We start from the raw sequence: 15,051 nt of genomic DNA on the forward strand, positions 1-15,051 counted from the left end.
AAAAAATTGAAACAAGGTCACTTGCACTGTGTTTTAAGATTAAAAGTCCACTACCGGAAGTGGCAGTGCTAGCGGATGTAGCCACATGAATGCGCACCCCGCACGTGCCCTTGGTGTGAGTGTGACCACACCTCAGAGGAGGCTATCGGAGGACATTTAGGCTAAAAACACTGATTAAATGACGTAGTTTTGAGTCTAATATGAATGTCGGGGCTTGCGCACACTTGGATGACACTACAGAAGCAGTATTTTGTTTCTGTTGTTTTATTATGTCTGAAGAAGAGGACACCATTGACTTCAATTGTATTAGATCCTGCTGCACCGCTGTTTACCCCTGAAACTCCAAAAGTCGCTTCACCCACCCCTCCATTGGCATAGTGGTGAGTAGAATATGAGTGAATTTTAATTTTTCTGTGAACTATCCCGTCAATGTTTACTTCATTTATGAGAATCCTGTCGCCTGCTGTCAACATCATTGATGCCAAATGAGCATGTTCTCCCATTTACACAGAGGAAATCAGCTGAGTAGGCTGGACACAGTTGTGTTTACACTGGTCAGAGACTGTATCAACATGCGTCCCAGACCAACTCTAAATGTGGTCTGAGTGGTTGGATCTCGCATTCACACTTGTTCTTACAGCTGTCCGATAGTGATCGGGGCACCTGAGACACATGTTAGTGTCGGGTCTGAACAGGGCATAAATCTATCCAGCTTTCCATACAGTCATTGTAACAGCTGGTGTTTTACTATACATGTGACTCTGGGCAGCTACACAAAACACTGTGCCTGAACTCATTCTGTTCTGCTGCTCTCACACTACACGTCCTGTATGGACATATTGTTCTACACGTATTTCAGCAGTTTGTTCTCCAAACTGACTGTTTTAAAAAAAACAAAGGTTCTGTCCTCGATCAATCAAAACTCATCCTTTTGGAAGAGTTCAACATTTGGGAAAATACACTGACTTTATTTCAAAAATGTTGTCATATAGACTATATGCTAGGTGTTTCCCCTAAGCACAAAGCTAGGCTAATGACATCTTATGAAATCTTCCCATCTATCTCTAAATGCATAAACATATCCCTAAATGCCAAATATTTCCTTAAACAAGGTAAACATAAGAAATAAGCTAGTTACCTTATTTACATTGCAGTCTCTGAAAATCCATTAAAAAAATTATACTTTCAGGCCTTTTACAAAATTAGGCCTTAACATTGGAAGTGCTTATATAATATTTGGATTAATTTTATTGGAAAACTACTAAACCAAGAAGTATAATAAATATATAACAACAGAGGTAAAGTAAAAAACAGTGATGGAGAACAGGGAGTGAGTGAAAAGAGTGACAATGACATTGGTAAATGGCAGATCTGGATTTGGATTTTCTTTAAATTATGGATTAAGATTTGAAGTCAATTCAAGGGGCAAGGTTTTGAAGGTTTGATTAAGATTATAAATAGATTTTAACAGTTAAAGGTTCTCTTGCTAATTTGGGTATATGACCCCCACATCTCAAATAATCCTCACTGCCGAGGATGAGCTATGAAGTGTTTTGGGATTAGGGAGCGCTGCTGGACACTGACCGAACCAGGGAGATGAACTTAGAGGTCGGTGATCAGGATTTGGCACTGACTGGATGTATTGGACGTCCTCACAAGTATAGTAATACAAGCTTGTGCGTGTGTTTTGTGTCTCTTGTCGCCACCTGTCCATGCTCACTGTGTGTGTGTTGACGTGTGGTGTGTTGGAATCTTCACACAGAAGTTGGGTTTATCAGAGGCAGTGAACCCCGGCAGACACACACACTGATAGGAGCCCACTGTGTTGATGCATTTTGCGTTTTTACACAGCGACATCCGATTGTTCAGTTCTGAACACTCGTTCACATCTGTGGACAGAGGGGGAAACATTAGAGAGCTTTCAAAGGTGTATTCCTTTTTCTTAAGTTTTGTTGTGTGTGGCTGCTCTCTTACCAATGCAGGTCATGCGGGACAGGTCCAAGGTGTATCCATCGAAGCAGTCACAGGTGTATCCCTCCTGAACCCGCACACACCGACCATTCTCACAACCGTTCAGTATCCCACACTCTTCTGCTTGCAAACCCTCAAATGCTTTGAATGGATCTATAACAAAAACAGACGACATTCAGTAATCAATAGATACCACTTTTGTTTGTTTGATTAATTAATTAAAGGTAGTTTAAACTATCATTAAAACCGCGGTTAATGACCACGGTGTGTAGCTCATTATGAAAACTGTCCAGCATCACACACTGGTGCACTGGCGGAACATGCAACATGGGTTTGTGTGTGAAGTTTTACTTTGTTTGTTTGACGACCCTGATGCAGAAAAGGCTGTTATCAGTTTTGATACATTAATATGGAGGATGTCAAATGACCAAAATAATTACATCATTGATTTTATTATTGATAGACTGATTTTTTTTTTTTTTGATTGAGAGGGGGGGGGCAGGTCATGATCTGGTGGGGTGGGGGCTGTAACAGCAGAAGATTAATATCTGGCCATAGCTTAGAAATCCTAAAATATACTGTCTGCAAATTGCACTCATCTCACAAACGCTGATATTTTGTCCTGACTCTTACATTTGGAGTTTGACATCTGCACTCAACGATAAAAAATTAAAATACTATCATCGATACACATTTTTTATAGTTGGGTATTTTTTTTACATTTACAGCAATTTTTAACAATACCGCTATGATACTGATTACCATCATAATTTAGTTTCATAGTGACAACTGATCAAAAGCTGCAGAGATTCCCTCAAGGTGCTGTTTGCGATACAACATTCAAGAGGCCAACAACTTGGCTTTTTAAGGCCACCCTGACCTTGTCCTTTGACCACCAAAATCGAATCGGTTAATCCATGACTCCAAGTGAATATGTATGCCAAAATTGATGGAATTCCTTTCAGGTGTTCCAAATCCACCAAATCCAGGTCATCCTTGAGTCCAAGTGAATGTTTCTGCCAGATGAAATGAAATTCCCTTTGGGCATTCCTGATATATCATGTTCATAACAACGATAACAAAGGACATGTGACCTTGACTTTTTGACCTGAGCACCACAATCCAACCTGTCATTACAGGCAGGCGTGTTCTCTCCAGCTGAGGATTCAGCTGTTGCTGGTGTGGAATGAGGACCAGCAGTGTCTAACTGTTTGCATTAATGGCTCTGATCTGAACGTGTTGTTAGTTTGATTTTCACAAGATGGCAGCAGAGTGCTGCTTGCTTTCAGAAGGACTAAACCTGTATATTTATAACATAAAACCAAATATTCAAGAAAAGCAGAACCTGTATATTTATAATATAAAACCAAATGATGGAAGCTGGTGAAGGTGATGGTAGGAACATTTTAACTGTTTCAAAAAGGTGTTGATTGACCTTTATGATTGTTTTGAGGGCTGTAGTCTGAAACAGCTAGTTTATGCTGATTACAGCTGTAGAATTTAATACTGAGAGGATCTTCTAGTGTTTTGTCCAAAGCAATTCACTGCTGTTAATATAAATTAAACAACCAATACTTACGCTCCTGGTTCTCATAGAAGGGCAGGAAAGCCTGCTGCTCAGGTGATGGAGAGTAGTCTGGCCTCACTTCGTATTCATGGACCGGGCCGGCAGTCAGGGCATCATGACCATATGGCCGCCGTCCACCACCAAGAGGTATGTTACACATGGAGGCATAATCCTCTGAGAGAGAGTGAAAACACATAAAATCAAGAAAAGTACGAAATACCAGTAACTACTATGATGTCATGATATGATCACTAATATTACTGGTTATATCATCAATATAATGAAGAGATTTGAGTTTCCACAGGCACTTAGATGACAAAGAGTGTGTGAGCATACAGTGAATACTGAAGATCAGGACTGCTCGTTTGAAAATTAAGTCTCTTTGTGTGCATGTGGGACAACACTGAAATTAAAAAATAAATTTAAATCAGGAAGGCTAAACTGACGTGGTCACAAATCATATCAGTTGATCTGGTAATGTGTTTGTGTGTATACACTATCATTCATCCAAACAAGCTAAGAGAAAGCAGGTAGAAACGAAGTCTAACCGGCGTGCGGACAACCACTTATTCCATGAAGGTCGGTGATTCGATCACTGCCTCATCAAGTCTGTATGTTAAAAGTGTCCTTGGGCAAGATATTGAACACGTAATTACTCCAATGATACACCATCATGTGTGTGTGTGTGCGTAAGGGATAGAGCAAGCACTATATGGAATGTGACCTGTAGTATGAAGCGCTTAGAGTGGTCAATAAACTAGAAAGGTTTTATAAATTTAACATAAATAAACATATACATTCAGTACATTTACCATGTGTAATGGTATAATGTAATGTCACTTGCCCTGATTCTGATGGATGATGTGGACATATTTCATTGAATAGGTCTGTATGCATGCTGTGATACTGCTATCAATCATCTGAGCGAGTGAAATACTGCACTAATAAGTTGGGTAAATGTAAAGATCAACACTTGGTCTTATGTTTGCTGCAAATGATCAGATTGGTAAATACTCTGTATTTATAAAGTGCTTTTCTGGTGTTGACGACTCAGCGCACTGCTACAAGGACACTGTGCATGCTGAGTGGGGTAGACTGGGATCGAACCTCCGACCATTTGTTAGTGGACATCCTGCTCTGCTTCCTGAGCCACAGCTGTCCACTGGTGCTTTTTTCCATTATGAAATGCATTAACAAGTGAAACCACAGACTGTTTGTAAAGATGGACTACTCTCCTAAAGTAAAGCAAAAGCCTGGTGGCTGGCTCTTCCATGTTAATGGATGGGACACAGACTAAAATAAGTCATAATAAATGTCAAATGATCTTTTCTGTTGTTTCTGTCATTAATTTGTAACTTACTGACAGCTGAGGCTGACTCGGTTGGTCGATGGCAGCATTTATATCCTAGATAGTTTGGCTTTATTATTGAATAGAAAGAGGAAGTGGAGACATGTCCTCCATCTTCATATATAGTCTATGATTGAAAACATAATAAACCAATTCATATCCAGCTTGTGTCAACACTAATGAAGACATACATAAAGTAAATCATTAAATTATGGTGTACTTGGACCTGCCCTAATAGTGTGTATGTGTGTGCACATTGTTGTGTAGTTTGTACCGGTGTCCCTCTGGGGACACAGGGCACAATCCATTCCCCAGGCTTCTCCGTACAGACAGCAGCACTCTGTGTATGTGGTCTTCCTGTTGATACCCAGCGGCTGTGTGCATGTCATGGTCTCTGTAACCGTCTGCCAGCAGATCCCCTGGTAGTCGACCTGCTCTGTCTCATGTTGCTCTGTAAACACACACACAGCATTACTATATAAAGAGCACATGTGTGATTCCATCCATTTGTGCAAATAAATAGAATTAATGAGACACAGAAATTAATTGGGGACATCTTTAAATCTTTTATTTGTATCTAATTGGTGTTGGCTCACTGACATTAAAAGTGAAATTTACTTTGGTTAGTGAAAGCAGAAATGAGGAGAATAAAATACAATCTAGAATTACTGCAACAAAGTTGTATGCCTCTACCAACCAGTCAGGTTGTAGTTCATATCCTTGTCTTTCCAGACTCATGTCATACATGAAGTGTAGAATTGAACTTTGACCTTATGCATATAAATTGTTATAACTATTCATCCTATTCGAAAATTATGTTAAATGTTGTCATAATAAGTGTATGAATTCTTGATTCAGGGCTCTGTGATATCAGAATGACCTTTGACTTTTAACCACCTACCTCTAATCAGTTCATCCATAAGTCCAACGTTAGGACCAAATTACATAGATCACGTTCACAAGAATGGGTTGAATAGACAACCCAAAAACATAACGCTTAAAGGGGATCAATTTAGCTCTCCCTTACTGTCTGTTATATATATTATGTAATGTCTGTATTGAACATGGCCAAAGTTTCAAATAATGTGATAAATGTATGTTAAAATAATGATTTCTTTATAGGGTAATCTGCTCCAAGCACAGCTCGTTCTCCCATTACAGTCTACAGTAAAAATGTATTATAGTCTTTTAATTTATTCAAATAGAAAAAAATCATAAAAATAACTGTCAGTGCAGGTTTACCATTCAGTTGTTTAGTGACAGCAGAATAACATTTTACGAGAAAAATTCGTTTCAGTATTTATTACAAATGATTCTATAATTTACAAAGAGTGACTGAAAGATTAAATCCACTGTGTTGCACAATGAGCAGGTAAAGGATGTAATATTCATTTAATTGAAACATTGTGCTGTAATCTTTGTTTGTTTTCTTCTTTTGTTCACTCACACTCTGGGTCAGATTCAGCCTGGAACATGTACATGTCTGTTACTTAGTTTTAGAAACAACTTTGATACATTTAGACCAAAGGTTCCTAAAGCTTGGCCCATGAATTTTGTAAAGGTACTAAAAAGTTCCAGCAGATTATTGGCTGTGCCTACATTTGAAGTAAGAAAACATTTTATGAGTGGAGGAGGAGAGTGGCTGTTTCAGTCTAAGGCTGAGCTTCTCCAGTGTCCCAGAGTAAAAACAGTAGAGAAGATTGTTGGTGTGGTCCATCAGAATTGGACAAGGAGTACGTTTTTTAGTCAACCGGAGCTCACAGGAGAGGCTCTGAGCAGAACTGTCTGATGTGTCTAGTTTGACTCTTTTTTGCTGATGCTCTGTTGGGATAAGACGAATATGCAGGTTTCTTACCGGCCACGTCAGGAATGAAGACACAGCGTTTGCTGATGGGGTCCAACACCATTGGATGTGTACAGAAACACATGAATGAGCCATCTGTGTTCAGACACTGTCCGCCAACACACACAGACTCATCCAGACACTCATTGATGTCTACACAAAGGAAAAAAACACACAGAGAAAATTCAGAGAAAAATGACAACAAAACCAAATCATCATACCAGCTGCATTAGCTCCACCTGTATCACATGGACAAACATAATCATACACACAAACACATGCATACTGTACAGACACAATTAACTGTTTTGCTATAAGTGACTAAATTAAGCTAACTTGTGTTATCAGCATTAATGTGTTCCAATGCGAATTTTTTTCATAATTTGCAGGACTGAAATCCAGAGTGAAATCTCTGACTTCTCTCACAACTTCAGGATGTATACAGGTGCCAGTTTTCAGTGCACAGGAGTATAAAGAGACCCAGCATGAGTAACAGTACAACACAGGACAGTGTCACACTGGCAGTGCAGGCAGAAGTGGAGAGAAGAGATAGAAGAGACTCAGAGTCTGCCAGGAGAAGCCGAGACGAGGTGTTCGAAATAAGGGCTGAGACGAGGTTGGAAGGACTGTTTGTTGTCTGTTATAAGCTAATTAAAGAGAAGTGACCAAGCAAAGAGTCTCAATTTGTTTTGTGACTGAGGGAGCTTTCTTCTCCTTCACAGCAGTCTGAGGGAGGAGAGAGAACAGGGAGCTAGAACAAGATGTCAAGCTGACAAAACCTTTGAAGCTAAACAGGACAGTAGCAACAAGGCAACATCCCCTATGCTACATCCCTGGAAGATAAAGAGACCACTTTTCTTTACTATAGCATTCCAAATACTAGTATTTGTATTTTCAGGACCATCACCACAAGTATTTGCTTACATTTTTGGACTGCGTACATTTAGATTATTCAGCGATTTTAAATAGTCCTTAAATAGTCTTTATTCAGAATATTCTGAAGTGGCTGTCTCTTATTTATTTAAGTTTTGGGGGCCTCTTCCATGTTATTTTATTGGTAGAGAATTGAATTATGATAAAGTATAGTATGGTATGTTTTCAATCGTGGACGTCCTTGTTTGTTGCTGGTTATTCACATGCACACACATGAACATATACACAAACTCCCTTGATTTTTGTTGTGTGTCACCCTGACCTCTGCACTCCAGCTTGGTAGGGTCGTAGTCCTGTCCAGTCTTGCAGTAACACTCATAGCTTCCCACAGTATCCAGACAGAAGCCTCCTTTACACACCTCCTGGCCAAACAGTGTACATTCATCTGCATCTGCAAGCAGAGAGAAGGCAGCACATGTTACTATTAGACTCTTCTACTAGAGCAGTCATGTGAATCTGAATTCTCAGACTTTTTATCTGAATTATTGCTTATCAAAATAATAAAGTGAGGATAGAGGGTGAAAAATATAAATACAATAGGACCCTACTCTCCAATAGCACAAAGAAGAACACAAACAATATTTGAAACCAGTGTTGTAAGTCAGCACAGTATTATGCATAATGTAAAATTGCATTTTTTAATTATTTCATCCAAAGATCTCAAGCTCATTTCAAACATGTTCTTCAACCCAGTAACCAGACATTAAATTAACTTTATTCTGCTTGTAGAACAAAGTTTAATGTCTGACTGAGCCACTGTGTGAACAGAACAGACCAGAACATTCACAGCAAGAAAGTTGGCGTGTTGATGACCTTTCTATACTCCCACACCCTCTATCCAAGTGCTGCCCCTCTCCTAATTTCCAGGAGGTGTGAACCTACCTGACCCAAGACAATATCCTGTTATGTGCTGCATGTGTGAAAGTGCGAATTCAGACAATGGAGTTTATGTTGAATATATATCTAACTACAACAGAGTCAGCTGTGTACATGTGAAGTCTCGTCTTACTTTTATAAGTGTCAGCAGTGGGTACTTCATACGTCAAGTCAGCACTGGGGAAAAAACCTCTTCCATATGGACACATCTGGTTAAAGTGGTCTGAAAGGGGAAAGAAATGGAAGCATTAAGGTTGGCATGCATGTGGTGTATGTCTCAGCAGTATATACTGTAAGTGCAATTTATCAGGTACACCTCACTGTGTAGGCTAACGGAGGAGTTTAGTTCCTGCTGAGCTGCTATAATGGGTAATACACTGAAGTCAATGTTAATGAATCGGCGCACATATCCCAATACTGAGTGTATCAATGTGTTCATATTGTGTCTCCTCCTCTCCTAACTCACCTGTGCCATTGACAGGGCAGGGATGTACCTCACAGTTGTCGCCCCAGCCAGCTCCCAGTGTGCAGCAGCACTCCTGCAGGGTGACGTGGCTGGTCAGCACACTCTCACACAGGTTCTCATCATTCAGGCGATAGTAGCACTCCTTACGCTCCACCGATGAAGCTGAAGCAAGAAGAGAGGAACACACACACACACACACACACACATACACACAGGAAATGGCAAAGATAAGATCGGACATACAATGTATTTAGCTCAGTTGTTGTCACTGTTGTGAAATCAAGATTTTTTCTGCAGCCCAACTGAATACCAGTACCCCTCCACACACTGTTGTACTGTACATGTCATAAGAAATAAAATAAAATAAATCCGTTGTAAGGACCACACTTTCTGCACTGCACTATTTTTTTCTGACCTGTAATCTGTTAGGAATCTGAGCTGCAAGACATTAACTGAAGAGACCAATGCAAACATGCACATATGACATTTTATTTAACAATAACAAGTGAATTTCAACAAATTTGTATAATAAAAATCTTACTTTGCTGGGAACTCAGACTGATGATTACAACTTTAAAGTCGCTTATTGAGAGGCCTCAAAGCACATCTCATGTCACTGCAGTAACATGATTATCATTCATCCAATTATATAATTTCTGATCGTGGTTTCAACTCTCTACTTATTTTCCTTTTTTTAAAGAGCACATTGTTTTTGAAGATAACTCAAATTCGGGATTAACAAATCAATCTGCAAACTGTGTTCAAAGAATCAAATTAGCTGGTTGAGACAGGATTATTTCAGCCTGATAACATGTTATCAGTTAACCCTGGTTACCCTAACCCTGGGTTAGTTACATTATGTTTGAAGAATTGTGTTGAAGTCATATAACAGTAAATGATTAAGTAAACACATAAGGATGTGAAGATGAAGATTGTGCTGCTACCTTTCTTCCTTACTTGCATATAAGGGTTAAATGCTTGATAGAAGAACTGTGTTAACTGAGTTCTTGTGGATGAACATACATTCTTTTAAACTTTACAGCATTTCGTCATACTATCATAACACTGGCTTCATTCATCACATGTTCTTTAATGAGATACTGCTGTAAATAAAGGATTATTTTGTTTATATAAACCATCAAACAGTCAACAGTCATGTCTGGATTTCATTATAGAGTCATGTTATCCTTTCATCAGCGTACTTCTACGTAATGTGATTGGCTAAAGGAGTGTCGTTTACTTCGTCTGGCTTCCTGGTCTTCTGTAGCAGTAACAAGAAATGTATTGTCTTGTGCCTTTTCACTGTGTAATGTGTGTGTAGCTCAGTTAACCAGCTTGTATGGAGAAATGGTAGTGAGAGGAAACAAGCTGTACACCCTGATGTCCTCGGGAGGCTCACCTGTGGGAACAGGCTCACACTTGGCGTTCATGACGTTATAGTCCTGGCCGCTGGGACACATGCAGTGGAAGGAACCGTCCATGTTCACACACTGAGCTTCTCCACACACACCGCTCAGCACCTCACACTCATTCACATCTGTGGAGAAGGAACACAACATTTTGATAATTATTGGTATAGACTACATAAAGTGTCTTAATAAGCACCATAAGCTGCCAAAACAGCTTCAGTGTGCAAAGATCCTGCAGGTCTGCCTGTCTTCGGATGGAACATCATTCCTCAAGATAATTTTGATTATCAAACACATTGATCCAAAATATGAATAGTTATATTTGGTTTGGTTGAGATCGGTTGACTGTAAAGGCCAGAGCATATAATTCACATAATTTTCATACTCATCCAACCATTGTAGTCTTGTTTCTCCACTCATTTCTCAGGTGTTTGCTTTGCTTTGTCCCCCATCCTGTATATTGGCCGGTTCAGGCCTCTTCAATTCAGGACATGATGTGCATTATCAAGCCAGAACACACACTCTTTAGGGCTCAGGTTAATTATGTACAGCCCCTGTTGTGTGGCAGAACCGCTGTAGTTACACACATAGGGTGAATTTGGGTAATCTGGGACATTTGGTAATGTGGGAAACCTCACCTCCAGTCTGTTTATTTTCTTTTCTAACAAAATCTAGTCAACAGAACTTTTACTACAGGTGAGCATGACTGAAATGTCATGACTTCATGGGGCTGATGTCACAGAAAGGGGCAGGGCAAGTGCCAATCAGAAGCCCCCCTTTGGAATTACATGACGAGGTCAATGACATAGGATTCTGACAAGATTAGTGTAAAGGATAAAAATATAGGAAAGTCATTTAAGTTCTTTAAATGGGCAAATATGCACTTAGTGACTTCCTGAGGTAAAACAAAGATAAACTAAAGAGATGTAGCATATGGTCTGTTGTCAGACAGGAGTTAATGGTAAATACAGTCTGTCCCTGTCTGTTTAAACTGACTGTCTGGTTAGCTAACTAGTACATGATCAGTTTGTTCCAAAAAGCACAGAAGAGCCTGTCTTGTGGTCTGCAACCATTGGTTTCATGAAACATGTGGAGAAGACAATCTGCTGATCGATGATGATAGATGATAGGTGCTTGCTGGTGATTGAATTTGTTTTTACCTTTAATAGAATGTTTTAAATAAATTTTATGGTATTCTTTTTCTTATTGATTTTTTCATAATGATTTTTAAAAATTGGTAATATTGACCTTGACATGTATAAAGCAAGGTGATTTAGGCTTTTTTTTAAGCCTCATACAAGTGTCCCAAATGATCAAGCAACATTAAATGCTGGACCATGTCTCCTCTGAGTATGCAAAAAAATCTCCCAGAATACCCAAATTCAACCTATGTAAACAGAAAAATACCCCTCAAAGCAAAAAAATAGCTTAGGTGGTGATTATACATGTAAATCTCAAGTAAAACGAAAAATTACACGGCAAGGAAGTATAAAGCTGTAATGGCTGAAACTCATGCGTATCAGTTTCATCAGATGCAAACTAGATAGCAAATAGAAAACATGTTAATGAGTCATTCCATAAGTGAATGGGGGGTGGGTGGGGTTCCCAATACCTGCATTTTGCTATAATAAATCTCCTTATTCAGTTAAACCCCAGCAGCCATCTGAAGGCAGCGAGACAGATATGTTGAATAATATGGCGCCTCCAATTTCAGAAATGCCACATAACAGTGCTATTGTGTGTGGTTGTCCATTGAGTTTAATTTGGTTCAATCACATGGGCACTCGCCTGCTCCCCAAAACTACACTCCAATTATATCTCTGCATTTTCTGTCTATATAAATGGCAGATGCTGGATTATGGAATCATTCATTCTTGGCATCATGACCTTGTGTCCTAAATTTCAGTTGTGCCACATTATATTAGTGAAATGCCTTAAGATCCATCTTGCTGTATCATATCAATTACACTAAGATGAGATCAACCATGAAGGGTAGAAGAATTGACAGCAGAATTGAGACTAAAACAGTGTTGTCTTGGTTCAGTTGTGTAAACAACTTCAACACATTTTTGGAATATTCATTTTCAACCATATTGTTAAATATTAGTGTAGCCTACATCTGAATTAGCAACAGATGCAGGGCTTATTATATGTATTTATATATTCTATGGATCACCTACATACATAGACAATGTAAATCTTCTTTATTTGTATCGTGCTTTTCTATTCTTGATTACCAAATAGTTCTTTACAGTACAGTTTTTTGCCATTACCCATTCACAAACACATTCATACAGTACATCTATGGGCAGCACTTTTTTTCGAGGATGATAGCCCTATTATTTGTATATGCACATTAACACCCCAAAAAATGATGTTTTAATCAATTAAATTTTAATTTGTGTAGCCCAGATTCACAAATTAAAATTTGTCTCAATAAGGTGTACCATTTTTTGTCCATAACTCTCGACAAGAATAAGGAAAAACTACAAAAAAAATGGGCAAAAGTGAAATAGATGCTTTGTGTTATTAAATAAAATCTGTTCAGACAACAGTGTGAACTTCTGAAATGGTGTTGGAACAACCTTTCTAAACAATTTTTAATTTCCATTATAGAGAGAACCGTTAGTGTTGCAGCTGCTGGATGAGTGAAACATTTAAATTACTGTAATAAAATACTGGATTTCTTAAGGAATCAAGTAAAAAGAGACCTGTACAAAAGGCAATATCCACCTATCTTGGAACACACACACACTTTGACTGTTGCAAAAGAGGTGTGACAATGGACTCATGTCTTAGCTAAACTAGAGCTAAATGCCAGGGAGAGACAGAAGAGTAAAGCAGAAAAATTTGGCTGATGAGGAGGAGGAGGAAAGGGATAAATGGAGGGGGAGACAGAAGATTGTGTGTGTGTGTGTGTGTGTGTGTGTGTGTGTGTGTGTGTTTATGTAAGTAAGTCCATCTGTGCTAGCCACAGTGCAGTGATGGTGTGGCAGTGAAGTTGAGTCAGCTGGCTGGGTTGCACTTGGGTGTGACTCAGTGGCACTGCCAAAGAAAAGATGGGAAGTTTGTGTGTGTGTGTGTGTGTGTGTGTGTGTGTGTGTGTGTGTGTGTGTGTGTGTGTGTGTGTGTGTGTGTGTGTGTGTGTGTGTGTGATTGTGTGTGTGAGTAATGCACATACTGTATTGGGGTATGAGAATGAGAGCATGCTGGTGGTTGTAGTACTGTACTTTGTGTCTAGGAGAGTGTGTGTGGGGGAAGTGTTCTATCAGGATACAGCGGGGGGGAAGACTTTTCAGACAGTCCTTCCTGCTGGAGGAAAATTGACAAGATGGGAGCTACAGGGGCTGAGTTAACCCAAGAAAACCACCAGCACCCATCTGCTCAGACTTATATCAACCATTTTAAAAGTATTGATTTCGCACTAATATATGACAAAACCCAGACAATACCCAACCCTACCAATGACATGTGTATAGTTCAAGTGCAAATGCAGTCAATATGAGGAGCCATTTGAGATCAAATCACCCAGACCACATTAATAAGTGATGATTCTTCTATCAGTGTGAATGCTATTGTGTCCTGGGCCACATTGCAGGACCACCTACTCAGCGGACTCGTCCTCTGACCCACTTCAGTTTCATAATTATCTCAAAATATAGGGATAAGATTGATTATATTAGTTTGTCTCAAATCTAGTAAACTCTTACAAACTTACAGACTGTCTGAGACAAACCAGCCCCTCGCCTTTCAACCAACGATGCCTTTATTTAAAGTACAAGAGGCACCAAATTTGGGCTTTCACAGCCCATGATGGCCCTAGCTGCCTTTCTTTCTCCACTGGCTTGTTATTCTATATCTTTGTGGAAAGCCAGGCAGACATCAACTATACTGTAGAAATCACATTCGACAAATGAAAATGTCATTACAGATGCAAATGTGTCATTTTACAGATGGAGTTTGTCATTTTGTGTGAACTATTGTTGGATTCTTCTGCTTGTTCACCATTTTATACATTTCTATAACATTGGCATAACTCTGTCTGTCTGTCATTTGCAAGCAGTTACAGTAAGCTAGGACTTGACAGTAAGCATGTTATTAGAGGTTAATACGGAAATCAAGCTGTGGATAGGTTAAATGTCTTGGCATTGTAATATAAGACATCCAACGTAACATGTAATACAACAGAACTGCAACACTTACCCACACAGCCTTGGCCATCCGGGGTCTCCTGGGAGCCCTGGTCACAGAGACATCGGAAGGAGCCCAGTCTGTTCTCACAGAAGCCGTGAGAGCCGCACAGTGTCTCATTGAGACCACACTCATCAATATCTGGAGAACAAACAAACAAATACAACAAAGCTAATTTATATTTTTTCCTCGAGTCCTTGAGCCACACTTTGGGTTACACACACACACAGACACACAAACACATCTCTCACACCTCCTATTAAGCAGTGATGTTGAAAAAAAAACATTGAGTGTATAGGCCTACTTAAAGCTACTTAGCATTACTTAAAGCCCATCTCTATATGACAACAGGGAAAATCATGCTGGTTTCAAAAACCTTAAAAGTCAATTCATCCACAAGTCAGTTCTTACACAGGTGAAGAACTTATCAACCAAAGCCTGTGCTTG

At 39.3% G+C, this 15,051-nt stretch overlaps 1 protein-coding gene across 5 annotated transcripts in view; it reads right to left on the bottom strand.

Moving 5' to 3' along the window:
• Positions 1-290: 290 nt before the first annotated feature.
• ltbp1 (latent transforming growth factor beta binding protein 1) overlaps positions 291-15,051 on the bottom strand; it is a 104,702-nt gene continuing 89,941 nt past the window's right edge. For 4 of the 5 annotated variants that reach the window (XM_069538453.1, XM_069538452.1, XM_069538450.1 and 1 more), the window contains 10 exons: positions 14,617-14,745; positions 10,404-10,541; positions 9,005-9,166; positions 8,672-8,761; positions 7,925-8,053; positions 6,742-6,882; positions 5,161-5,337; positions 3,551-3,712; positions 1,975-2,124; positions 951-1,889 (listed from right to left, as the gene is read on the bottom strand). In XM_069538453.1, coding sequence (XP_069394554.1) covers positions 1,717-1,889; positions 1,975-2,124; positions 3,551-3,712; positions 5,161-5,337; positions 6,742-6,882; positions 7,925-8,053; positions 8,672-8,761; positions 9,005-9,166; positions 10,404-10,541; positions 14,617-14,745 — 1,451 coding nt within the window. In that variant the 3' untranslated portion in view covers positions 951-1,716. Of the gene's footprint in view, positions 1,890-1,974; positions 2,125-3,550; positions 3,713-5,160; positions 5,338-6,741; positions 6,883-7,924; positions 8,054-8,671; positions 8,762-9,004; positions 9,167-10,403; positions 10,542-14,616; positions 14,746-15,051 lie in introns of all 5 variants that reach the window. The other variant, XM_069538448.1, reaches the window with a different exon arrangement.

This window comes from Paralichthys olivaceus, chromosome 14 (genome assembly GCF_024713975.1).
Source record: "Paralichthys olivaceus isolate ysfri-2021 chromosome 14, ASM2471397v2, whole genome shotgun sequence".
Lineage (NCBI taxonomy): Eukaryota > Metazoa > Chordata > Actinopteri > Pleuronectiformes > Paralichthyidae > Paralichthys > Paralichthys olivaceus.